Source organism: Sesamum indicum, linkage group LG8, assembly GCF_000512975.1.
Source record: "Sesamum indicum cultivar Zhongzhi No. 13 linkage group LG8, S_indicum_v1.0, whole genome shotgun sequence".
NCBI classification, from domain to species: Eukaryota; Viridiplantae; Streptophyta; class Magnoliopsida; order Lamiales; family Pedaliaceae; genus Sesamum; species Sesamum indicum.
This window is the reverse complement of record NC_026152.1, coordinates 2,708,406-2,720,690: the sequence shown is the minus strand read 5'-3', so window position 1 is coordinate 2,720,690 and position 12,285 is coordinate 2,708,406. Positions and strand designations below refer to the sequence as shown.

The 12,285-nt window shown below is 33.5% G+C and overlaps 2 protein-coding genes across 4 annotated transcripts; both read left to right on the top strand.

Moving 5' to 3' along the window:
* LOC105167481 (transmembrane protein 220) lies at positions 469-2,146 on the top strand. The gene is made up of 3 exons (XM_011087233.2): positions 469-755; positions 874-1,182; positions 1,926-2,146. The coding sequence occupies exons 1-3, from the start codon at positions 671-673 to the stop codon at positions 2,003-2,005; spliced, it is 474 nt and encodes a 157-aa protein (XP_011085535.1). The 5' UTR covers positions 469-670; the 3' UTR covers positions 2,006-2,146.
* On the top strand, positions 3,907-8,558 carry LOC105167480. Of its 3 annotated transcripts, XM_011087228.2 has the most exons (13): positions 3,907-4,080; positions 4,189-4,444; positions 4,545-4,611; positions 5,022-5,100; positions 5,365-5,448; positions 5,620-5,736; positions 5,894-6,322; positions 6,584-6,978; positions 7,067-7,166; positions 7,251-7,310; positions 7,384-7,470; positions 7,693-7,821; positions 8,014-8,558. In XM_011087228.2, the coding sequence occupies exons 3-13, from the start codon at positions 4,547-4,549 to the stop codon at positions 8,317-8,319; spliced, it is 1,851 nt and encodes a 616-aa protein (XP_011085530.1). In that variant the 5' UTR covers positions 3,907-4,080; positions 4,189-4,444; positions 4,545-4,546; the 3' UTR covers positions 8,320-8,558. The 3 variants fall into 3 exon arrangements, with proteins under 3 accessions (XP_011085530.1, XP_011085531.1, XP_011085532.1); XM_011087229.2 differs by lacking the exons at positions 3,907-4,080; positions 4,189-4,444 and having other exon boundaries at positions 4,596-4,611; positions 5,204-5,448; XM_011087230.2 differs by lacking the exons at positions 3,907-4,080; positions 4,189-4,444; positions 4,545-4,611 and having other exon boundaries at positions 5,207-5,448.

Below are 12,285 nucleotides of genomic sequence, written 5' to 3'. Positions count from 1 at the left end.
TACGTGTTTTCATCCTCAGGGCCCATTACCGATTTTGGGAGATTACGTGGCTGATATTGGGTCGTCCAATAAGATTGCATATTTCAAGTCGAATCAGGTAAGGTATGGGTACTATTTAATAGGATGAGTCTTTCATGAATATGAATTTGAATAAGATCTTAACCTATCCATTAACACCCCTAATTGCAATGAGCTCCAAGGTAGAACAATTCGACAAGCACCACTTGTGTAACTTAAACTCCACACATCGGCACTTAAACATACGACGTGATGTATGGTTCGATTCTCATATAATTAAAATTTTTATTATTGATAATAGCAAATCAATTACAGAAAACCCAATTCAGCGGATGCGCAATCCTTACCGACGAAAAGGGTGTCTACTTTGGTCAAGCTTACATGAATGTTTTTATCAATGTTAAAATAGAGTAAAGCATTTGTTGTCATAAAATCCCTGATTTTGACCTTCAACAATTTCTGACTACTTGTGCGTGCTTATGATCTTATTATAAAAAAATCAGATGAGATCCCCAGAAAAGTCAAAAACTCAACCATCTGAAAAGACCCTCTCTGATCAGATCTGCCTGATAGAACAAGCACAGCTTTTCCACTGCAGATTAATCCAACATTTGACTTTGGAGTGAATCAATAATAATACTAGGTAGGATCGATGAAGAGATCATTACTGGGAGTTTGCTGTCTGTCGATGGCTGTTCTTTTTGCTGTATCAGCCTGTTTCCAATTCAACGACCCAGGTAAAAAACCAAAACCTAAAACAAAATGAACAACACAACCAATTAACCACCCAATAAGATTCATATATACTTTTTCTTGCAAATTAAATCCAATGTTTGTTTGGTGTTTGGTCTTCAGATTGGTACTTCTGGATTCCTCTGTATGTCACAGCTTCTGTTGTCAATATGGTCAACTGGGAAAACCCACCCGATTCAAGAACCAGAAAGACGGGGAGATTTGCTTTTTGGCTTGGAGTGCTGCTGTTGGTGAAGGTCTCAGTCCAAGGTTTTGTTCATGGGAGAGATGGGTTTTGGTCGTTGGACATGAGGGACAGAGTTGTCCGGGAGAAATTTGGAAGTGGGCTTGTGGTTATCTCCATGTTCCTCTACTTGGACACTTCCAACAACTCAACTCACCATCCGACCCGACTCCGACTAGCAAAATATGGTATTTTCGATTTTATCTTAGCCTCCTATTTTGTTTTCTGTTCCTAAATTTTCTATTATAAATTGACATGGCATCTTTATGTATGCTTGTTAACCGTGTAACATATTTTTTAAATATGAGATGCCAACCAAGTGTCTTTGATCCGGGTCGAAATTAGCGATCTCCTGAGATGATCTCACTGTAGATGGTCTAACTCTTCCGAACCAGATTTTGGGTCCCCTGAGAATAAAACACGAACCGTGAGCTTGTCGGGCACGTTCCCGACAATGACCCTCCGATGCTCAAGTTAGGTTGATCGAGAAAAATGTATGCGATCTCAAAGTTCGAGCTCAATTAATGCATAATAGTTACCTCATTTTATGGCGTATCGGGGTCTATTTATAGAGCACAGTTAGACATCAAGTACTGGGCCACGTGGCCTTATCCTACCGACTCGCGTTCTGATCGAGCGGCTGTCATTGTCTAGGTTTTCAATCAGTCTGTTGGACCCGGGTCGGGTCCTCTGCGACCCGCCCGTTACAAAAGGCGCGGATCCTAATCGCGAAATGACTGTAATGCCCTTAATGAAGGATAATTCGGTCTTTTTGCGGGGGTGACATGTGTATACCCATCAGTCATGAATGTGGATATATTATATACTTATCTCGATACTAATTTTTTATTGTAAATTCTCGTTTGAACATATTTGTTTATTTGAACTGTCATCTTGATGTATATATGCATTGTGTTTCCAATTTGAACAGGGATGCCGATCCTGGTGGGCGTTGCCTACGGACTCAGCTTCGTTTTCTTTGGATTTCAACACAAAGAAATGAGATATTGATGCAGACAGATGTAATGGCCACGCAAATTTCTCTTCCTTGTAAGAATTTTAATTTTTGGTCAGTAGAGTTGAAATCAAGCTGAGATGTTAAACCTAAGAATGTGGAGTTGCACTAAGCTCTTTCATGACTCTTTTGGACAAGACTTTGATGGTTCAGAGTTTAGGACAGTGCAAGAGGGGGATCAAATTGGTAGTAGCAAATAACACCAAACATTGTTATTTCTTGAAAAATAAGCACATTGAAAATATATTTTTTATTTTAAAAAATTACACTCGATTCCTTAGAATCATGTCTTATATTACAGAATCATTTGAATATATTGAATAATGAAAAGAATATATCATGGTAAAAATATTTAAAAGCTCGTTTAAAAAAAAAAACTAGCAAAAATTCTCTTGTATATTTTTCAGAATAGTATAAGAAAAATAATAGACACGAAATGTGCATAATACGCGCTATTTTTTTAAAAAAAATTAAATTGTAAAATTGTATTTTTATCCATTTACCATAAAATACCAGAGCACTTAGAAGAGACAAGAAATAACGATAATCATCTGTCCAAATGTTGACTTCAAGTTGAAAAATGGCATGCAAAGACTGTAGCTTGTTATCCAGAAAGCTACAATGGTCAAGAATTGCCAAATAACAACTAGGTCTAGTGAATGATGGCTTTCATATCCCCAAATTGAAAACAACCCATCAAAGAGAAGCCTGAAAATTAGAACAATAGATTGCAATAGAAAAGAAGGACCAAGATTGTGCGCTAAATGATTCGAGTCGAATTTGTCATATTATTTTTCAAATTTATTTGAATTAATATCAAATTTTAAAAATTGTATTTGGATTTGATTTTATTATTAACCTACTCGAGCTCAAATAAATTTTAATTAGATCAATTATGAATTAGACTCGAGTAACTTAATATTTTTAAGTGTATTTCTATTATTTTGCCAAATAATCGAGTTCGAGTGCCTGAAAGCTTATCAAACAAAAATTTTTGTTCGAGTTCGATTTGTTAAAATTAACACATCAATTCAAATAAATTTTTATCATTCGTTTTAATCGAATATCGAGTAGTTTATTTTATTTTTCAACCGTAAACACAAAAAAATGAATTTATAAGAAATTAAAATGAGCCAAAAAAATAACTAAAATAGAGTGACTCAAGTTATTTTCCTCATTTGGGTCACTTTTATCTGTTACGGATTAGTCTAATTTAATTGGGTACAAGGAAACAACTTAATTGACAATTATTTATTATCATTGTCAGTAATTAATATATCTTGATTTAAAATTGTAATCGATTTTCTTAAAAGGAGGAAAAACAAACTTTTAATGATACTTTGACCAGTTCATAATTAATGAGTGTAATAATTAGGTGTCCGGAAAGACAAGATTTTTTAATGCAGAATAATGGCAAACTATTTTCAGTGTGATTCATACTTTGAAGTAATGTTATATTCAACAGATGTAAGAATTTTTGGTTCACCAACTCCCACTTGTAATCCCAGAAATTATAAGAAATGTGAATGTGAGCTAATAATCGTGTCGTAATTGTTAATATAACCTACTTTAGATCATCAAATTAAGAGATTATGAGTTTTTGTCCTTTTTATGTATGAATACTTGTCTATTTTAACAGAAATTAATATATTATAATAATAGTAGTTATATATATTTGAGATTAATGGAGGTTGAATTTATAATTTATTATAATAATAGTTATTGATTAATTATATATATATTAAATATTGGTAATAGACATACGTTTATTGACGAAATTCTATTTATAATTTTCATCCATTAAGGAAAGAAAAAACAGTCGTAATATATTCTTGTCACCAAAAAGTTTTTTGTTTGCTAATAATTTATCACAAATTCATTATCATCACTACTTCACCCTCATAAATCATAATCACCATTCATTCCGTCACCTTTGAGCATTTGATTTCACTATTGTACTCTGTGTTGAGTTGGGTTTGACATGATCGAGAGACTGAGACTTTCCTCAAGAAAACAAAAGTCCGCAAACTGCAATTCATTCTTGTTAAAGACTCCAAATCCGTTGTTGTTGGTACGTAGAATTTTTTTGTATCAAGAAAGAAAGACGCGGCCGTATGGTCAAAAAAGGCAGATTTCCTCAGCCATTTTGCGTATGCCCATCACTCTCTGTTGTGTGCAGACTTCACAGAGTAGCACTGGAAGCGTGACAAGTATGTGACAGAAGAGAATTGGGGGGGGCAGGGGCGGATTTTGCGTATGCCCATGACCCTATGTTGTGTTCAGACTTCAGACATAGATAGCACTGAGAGAGAGCGTGATAAATATATGACAGAAGACAATTTGGGTGCTTTGTCCAACTTGATGTTGTTTTCCAGGAACCCTCTTTGGCTTTCTTGTGTCACAAAAATTCGATCTTGACTTTCATTGCGTCAAAGGTAATGGGTTTTCTGGGTTTGTTTGCTTTGCATTTATGTTTTATATCTAGGATTAGGTGGTACTTGTTGATAAATCATGTTGTGGTCCTCTGATTTGCAGAGATGGGTTTCGAAGGGTTTATCAGTAGTACATGGGCTGGACTGGTTAGACACAAGCGTTCCAAGAGGTATACTAACTTTCTGGGTTGCAGTTCTGTAATAGCTTTGGTGTTTCTGAGACAGGAGATGGAGGGAGAATCAATTAAAACCAGCTTCATTATGACTTTATTTATGTAGGCAAAACATATCTTGTTTTCCTTCTGGAATTTGCGATTCTTGGGAGAATTTGGGAAATCAATTAATCTGTGTGAAATCTTGATCTGGGAGTTGGGTTTTCTTGAGTTTCTGTGATCTGCTTACTTTCCTCTAGTTTACTCTTTTGTTCTAGTTAATAGAATGGTTTCTTGTAATAGTTAGACATTCTGATCATTAGAGTAATATTTCTGTTTCATGGTTGTATTGGATAAACATAGATTGAGTTGGCAAGTGTCTTATGCTGAATGTCAACTTCTCTTTGTTAATGTTATTGCAATGGCAGCTTCCCAAACAGCAGAGTACCTGAAGAAGATAAGTTGGATCAATCTGCAGAAGCAGCTACTCCGCATAAGTTGGTGCCGGTACGTTATTGTGGTCTTTTCCTCTTGTGTTTGAAGTAACTGTTGTGGGAGAAGCCTTTTGGATATTGGACCTTGAAAACTTGAGAATCAACTTTGTTTGCAGCAGCAACCAGATACAGCAGATACATCTTACCTTTCTCAATTCATGTTAGAGTTCTTACTTGTATCACTAATGCTATCTGGGAGTGGGAGGAATATACTTGGAATTGGAAACAACTAATGAGTGGGACTTGACAAAAAAATTGCTGAATTGTTTCATGCTAGGATATGGGACACTTAAATGGTTGTGGCAACAGCAAGAAGAAACAATCGTCACATGCTGACATTCAGAATTCTTTGAGGGAGGAGGTATGGAGGATGTTGATAGTAAAAGATCCTACAAAGTTCAAATTTTAACCTAACTTCAATGTAAATTATACAACAAATGTTGATCTCAGCTAATCCGTTTCCTTGCTCACGATTTGTATGTTTTTCAGTGCTAGTATTGGTTTTCCATCATGGATTTGTTTATCAATGCAGATAATGCAGCTAGAAAAGAAATTACAAGAACAAGTTTACGTTCGCTGTGCCCTTCAAACAACACTGAGTTGTGGGGCTTTATCCCATGATATTACAAATGAAACCATAATACCCAAGGTAGCAATCTCTGCTTCTTACATCATAAACTTTGTTACTGCATTTGTATTAGGTGATGGATATGCATACAGGAGGATGGCTTAAATGACTCTTTTGTTGCTTTCTTCCATGAGATCCATATTCCTTTAGGTTTTATTAGAAGTTTCTCTATTTCCAGCCAGCCATAGAACTCCTTAAAGAAATTGCAGTATTGGAGCTGGAAGTTGGCCATTTAGAGAAGTATCTTCTTTCACTATATAGGAAAGCATTTGATCAACGAATTTCTTCCTTGTCTCCATCAAAGAAAGATGAAGAATTTGAATCACCCTTCGCGAATCCTAGTAGACAGTGCCTCGGTTCTTCTAGATCAGATATGAATACTGTGAGGGAGAAATTTGCACCTGAAGTTGAAACTCGAATTATGACTGGTTCAAGTGAGGAAGCCAATGGACCATCCGAAGAGAAGCTTATAGATTCTGTTGCTCAACACTCTCACTCTTCACTATCTCAACTTTCAGTGCCGGCAAACAGAACCTCTCTACCAGCACATGCATCGGGACAGCCTGTCCTCCGTGCATGTCAGTCTCAACCATCGTCAATGATGGAGGTATCACATTTTACCTATAATAGCCAAATTATCACACGATGGTTTTCATTTTCTTCACTTCCTCTAGAAGTCCTTGCCAACACATGATTTTCATTCTGTGTAACTAGCATTAGATCAATTTTTCTTCTGTATTGGGAGTTCCCATGCATGTTGCATTTGCTGATTTTCTTATAAATTATATTTGAAATTCGGTTACCTTGTAATCCTTTTAGATTATTCCATTGACTCGTCAATGATTTGGTTTCCTTACAATGTGCCCAGCATTCTTCTTCACATGCAATCAGTCTGGCAGAGTATCTAAGTGCCAGTGCTTCTGATTATATTCCAGAGACACCAAACAAACTTTCTCAAGATATGGTCAAGTGTATATCAGATATATATTGCAGGCTTGCTGAACCCCCATCGGCCAATCATCGCCCCTCATCACCGGCTTCATCTTTGTCATCTACAAGTGCATTTTCTCCTAAAGATCAATGTGACTTGTGGAGTCCGGGATTGAGAAATGATTCTTCTTCCGATAATAGGTTGGATAGTCCTTTTCATGTGGAAGGGCTGAAAGATTTTAATGGGGCTTGCAGCAGAACGGTTGAAGTACTTCGTATACATAAAAATGATCAGAAATTGAGTGATACCAGATACTTGTTACAAAATTATAGGTGATTATTTGCATGATATAGATATGTCGAGTGGATTCATTTTCCTATCATCAACATCTGGTTCAGCCCCTGACTTCATATTTTACAGGTCTCTTATTTCTCAGCTGAAAGACATGGATCCTAGCAAGATGACAAATGAAGAGAAGCTGGCTTTCTGGATCAATGTGCACAATGCTTTGGTGATGCATGTAAAGATCCACATCTTCAGATGCATGACTTGTTCATTTCTTTAATCCATCTCTATGAGCTGATTGTGTTTCTAATGTAAACAGGCGTTCTTGGCATATGGGATTCCTCGGAACAATATGAAGCGAATGTTTCTACTCTTGAAGGTAAAAGAAGCCATATTTTACTCCCAGAAATGCTAGGTTTGAAACTTGTAATTCAACGTTTGTGTTCACTTAGGCTGCCTACAATGTTGGAGGACAAGTAGTAAGCGCAGATGTCATACAAAACTCTATCCTGGGATGCCGAATGTCTCGTCCTGGACAGGTTAATCTGTGCCTCATATCACTAAGTAACTAGGCTTCTATCTAGATGAAATCAGCCATGCTTCAGGCTCCTCCACAATGCCTAACATGACAAAATTCGCAAAAATTGCACCCAAATTTCCCCCTTCATGTCAAAAGGCTTTCCCTGCCCATTTTTCAGTTCTTAGTTTCAGAATTGGTGGATTAAAGAGCATTTCCTGCATTACATTATCTTCTATTGCAGTGGCTTAGGTTGCTTCTTACTTCGAAAACAAAATTTAAAGCCAGTGATGAATGGCAAGCATATGCAACCGAACGCCCTGAACCCCTTCTCCACTATGCACTTTCATGTGGAAGCCACTCAGATCCTGTGGTAATTGCCTAAACCTTCTCTTTCTTTCAATTATTTGATTATGAGCAATGCCTTAGTTAGACCACATGACGATTTCAACTCTCAAATCGGCTTCTGCTTAATGCGTTCATGCTCAGACATGGTCAATTCGAAGACCAAAATAAATTGAACAACATAGGCGTTCTCACCGGTTAGCATCTGGTTTGTTCTTAGGTTCGGATTTACACGCCCAAAGCAGTATTTCAAGAGCTGGAGGCTGCGAAAGAAGATTATATTTGCGGAACTCTTGGTATTGGGAAGGATCAGAAAGTCCTTTTGCCGAAGCTTGTTGAGTCGTACGCAAAGGATTCAGGTCTATGCCCTGCTGGTATAATGGAGATGATGCAGCAAATTTTGCCCGACTCCCAGTCGAAAAGCATTAACGACCATAATCAGACCGAGAAATCTCACAAAAATATCGAATGGGTTCCCCATAATTTTAGCTTCAGGTATCTGATATTGAAAGACATGGAAAAGTAAATCATGGCAAGTAGCTAATTAACATAATCTCCCTAGGTTCTTTTCTAATTTTCTTTCCGTATATATTTGCTCTGCTACATATTTATTCTTCGATAGAGGTGTAGTTTCTTTCAGGACGATGGCTTTTCTTATTTGAATCGAGCGAGAAAATATCAAATAGTATGAATGATGTCATGTTAGCAGTGTCGAATTGATATTATACTGATGTGACATAATTTATACTCTGAAATTTTTAAACTCGTTGCACATAGAAAAATATTAAGTATGGTCCGAATGCAATCGCTTACTGACGAATTTAAATGTAATCTGTGAAGAAACAAATAATTTGCACCTACAGGAATGTATATCATATATGGATAATTACGGCGTTCTCTCCTACTATTTGGTTTAATTGCATGCGTACATTTTCAGGGATGGAAAATTATATTTAGTAAGAGTCTTGTTAATGCGTGGGTATTAATATATTTTAATAGTAATTAGTCTACTATAATAGTAGTTATACATATTTGATATTGATAATCAATATATATTAATTGTTAATGATTGAAATTTTTTTATGTAATTTGGGGTGCTAAGATGGTCTGAAACCCGTGGGTTTAACTCAACCCAACTAGTTTTGGATTGGGTTGGGTTAGCTATATTTTAAATTGAGTTGGATATAGGTTGTTAATAGGTTTAAAATGAATTGTTAATGAGCCTAATATGGGTTTTTACTGGGTTCAACTCATAAACTAAAAAAAGAAAAGTAAAACAAATCCACAATTTTTTTTTTCGGTAAATGTAAATTTCATTAAACAAATATAGTACATCGGTACAATACAACATGAATGGCTAAGCAGTTACCTCGACAGGCCAAGGAATTCGCCATAAACGAAAAAGTGCATAAATACTAATAGAAGGAGGTAAACCACAACCCTTTTTCTCCATACACATACAGACACGCACAACTCTCTTTCTCCATATACTTTAGATTTTGGGTAAAAACAACGATATTTTTTTAGATTTGACATAATTTTGAATGTCCTTATTGTTTGAAAAATTACCGATACCCCTATGATTTTAACGGTCGCCTAATAATTATTCCATTTCATGAGTTTTTGTTAGGTTTTCATCTATTTTTTTGGTAAACTAACCAAAATGCACTAGTGAACTAAAAATTATATTTTTATTTATTTTATTAAAAAAATAATTTTTTTATTGACTAAGTGAATAATTTCTTTTATAATTTTTTAATTTTTTTCATCCACCCGTTCGACCTTTATATAATTTTTTAATTTTTTAACAAAAAAAATACAATAATGGCATAATTAACAATTTCATACCTCCATCCATGAATTATATAATTTCACTAAATATTAGAAGGACATTTGTAATTTTTCAAATAATGAGAGAATATTCATAATTATGTCAAACTTCAAAGGAGGTCATTATATTTTATCCTTATATTTTAATGTGATTTTTTTATTTCATATTACAACTTATGATTCTGAAGGTGATGAAAATGAAAATTGCCTCTCAACAAATTATAGAGAATTTGGTTGCACGACTTGGTGTTCATTCAAAATGAGCATTCAAAATTTTATGAATTACTTTGATAAAATACAGTATTTTGTTAGATATTAGTAGATTCTTTACTATATGATTTAACAAATGAATCTTAATATACATGTCATCAATCAGAAATGACGTGTGATACAAGTTTAGTCGTATTGCATTATAAGTAATAATTACCTTTTTTTAATAATTCAAATATAATCCTTTCTTCTTTTGATTGTCTGAAATTTTAAAACATTTAAATTCAAATTAATAATTTGGACACACTCACTTGAATCTGACCCATTTTAAAATCAATTTATTTGGATCCGATCCAAAACCAATATAACCCATTCATTTACCACCCCTAAATGTAATTATAACAAATTCGCTCAATTTAGAAGTAGAAAAATTAATTATGACGTGGGCGGCATGTACGAGGAGAGAGTGGCGGACAATCCAATCGCAGGAGACTGGTGTTGGGGCTTGGCCTACTGTAAGAAGACTCAGAGAATCCTTCCAAGATTTCAGTGAAAGAGAAACAGAAGAGTGATCACGTCATTCAGTTGTCTCTGCAATGATTGACTATGATGCACATGCTGCAGTTTTTATTTTTTTAAGAATATTTTTAAATTGACTATCGTTGATAACTTTATAAAATAATTTTTAATTTTTAAATCAAAATAAAAGATGCAATTTTATGCGATTGTGGGTGATTTTAATATTTATAATAAAAATAAGATATTGAAATAAAATAAGTGTTTGTATGTAGCAAGTAAGAAAAACTAACATTATGCACCCGAACACCCTTCACAGTTATAAGTATATTAGAATATAAGATGATATATATTAATCCAACAGGGAAATACTTAATCCAACAAAGGACAATAGTCAGTTTTAGAGAGAGTATAGGTAAAAGACAGAAAGAAAGAAAAAACAAAGGACAATAGTCAGTTTTAGAGAGAGTATAGGTAAAAGACAGAAGGACAGAACAAACACAAAGGGAAGAGAAAATAGACAAGTGGAAAAGGAAAGAGAGAAAAACAGAGGAGAAAACATAAATGAAAAATTGAGACAATCATCAAAATGGGCTTAAAAAATTAAATATTTTTTTTTAATAAAATCCAAATATATATTTTGCAAAAATGGCCTTTGAAATGTGGATCTTTGATAATATATCAATTTTGAGATTTATATAATTCGAATATGAAATTTTTCTAAAAAAATAATTATTTTATTGAATTATTATATATATAAAATTTAAAAAATTAGTTATATATTTAGCAGAGCAGTGCAGTTTGACAGTATTTTTAAGTTCTAAATTAAAACCAAACCAACAGTGCGATGCAATTACTCTAAATTTAATATTACGGTTTAAAAAATAAATAATGAAAAATGGTTCAATTTTAATTTTTTTTTATCACCCCTAAGATTTTCCATGAAAACGAAACACTCCAATTAATTGGGTCCATTTTAGGCAGATTTGTAACTTGTCTATTTCAGGTTTGAGGAATATGTGATAGGTAAATATTTATCTCACTTTATATTATTTTTATTTATTTTATGTTAGTTATTATAACTTATTTATTATTTTTAGTTATATAAATGTATTGATTGAATTGATATGCGGCTCAATTTATTGATATATTAATGTAGCTATATAATTACCCTTTCAAAAAACAAAAGTTGTGAATGTATAAAAATAAATGTGAAAAGTAGTATTTGGGAAAAAGAATTTAAAAAATATAATTTTTTCAACGTAGAAGTTAGTAAGAAGCTGCTTAATTTAAATAATTATAAATAATATATACTTGTTTTTAATAATAAGTTGATAAGTACTTATTTAACCTATTACAAACATCTCCTTAATATGCAAAAGTCGCTTTACATAATTTAAGTTCTTGAGTTTATAATTTATTTTTCCCCTAGATTCTGCCTAATACATAATTTTGATTACTGATTATGAGCCCACTGAGTATTTTAAAATGAGTTTATGAAATATTTGGATAAAATAATTAAAATTATTATTACTGATAAATTTATAATTAATTTGAAGAAATTTGTTAGGTTTTTAAAAATAAGAAGCAACTCACCACCTTTTTTTAAAAAAAGCTTATGAGTTCCTAATATTCATTTTTTAGTTTAATAAACTCTTTTTCTTTAAAAAAAAATTGCCCGTTATTTAAAAGGCTTTTGACCCGTGTATAAAATATTTGTGTCGCACTAATCCGATGTAAATCCTGTTTAAATCAAGTATATATGTACGTACCCGTCACATTCATACAATGAGAACTGCATCAATAGTTTGCATAAACCCATACAATTCGACCATATATACATACCCTTCAAGTCTCAACTGTAACTTTTGCTACCTTAATTTTCTTTACAAGTTTAACATTAAAACAACCTCACTGACTTAAGTATCATAAATGA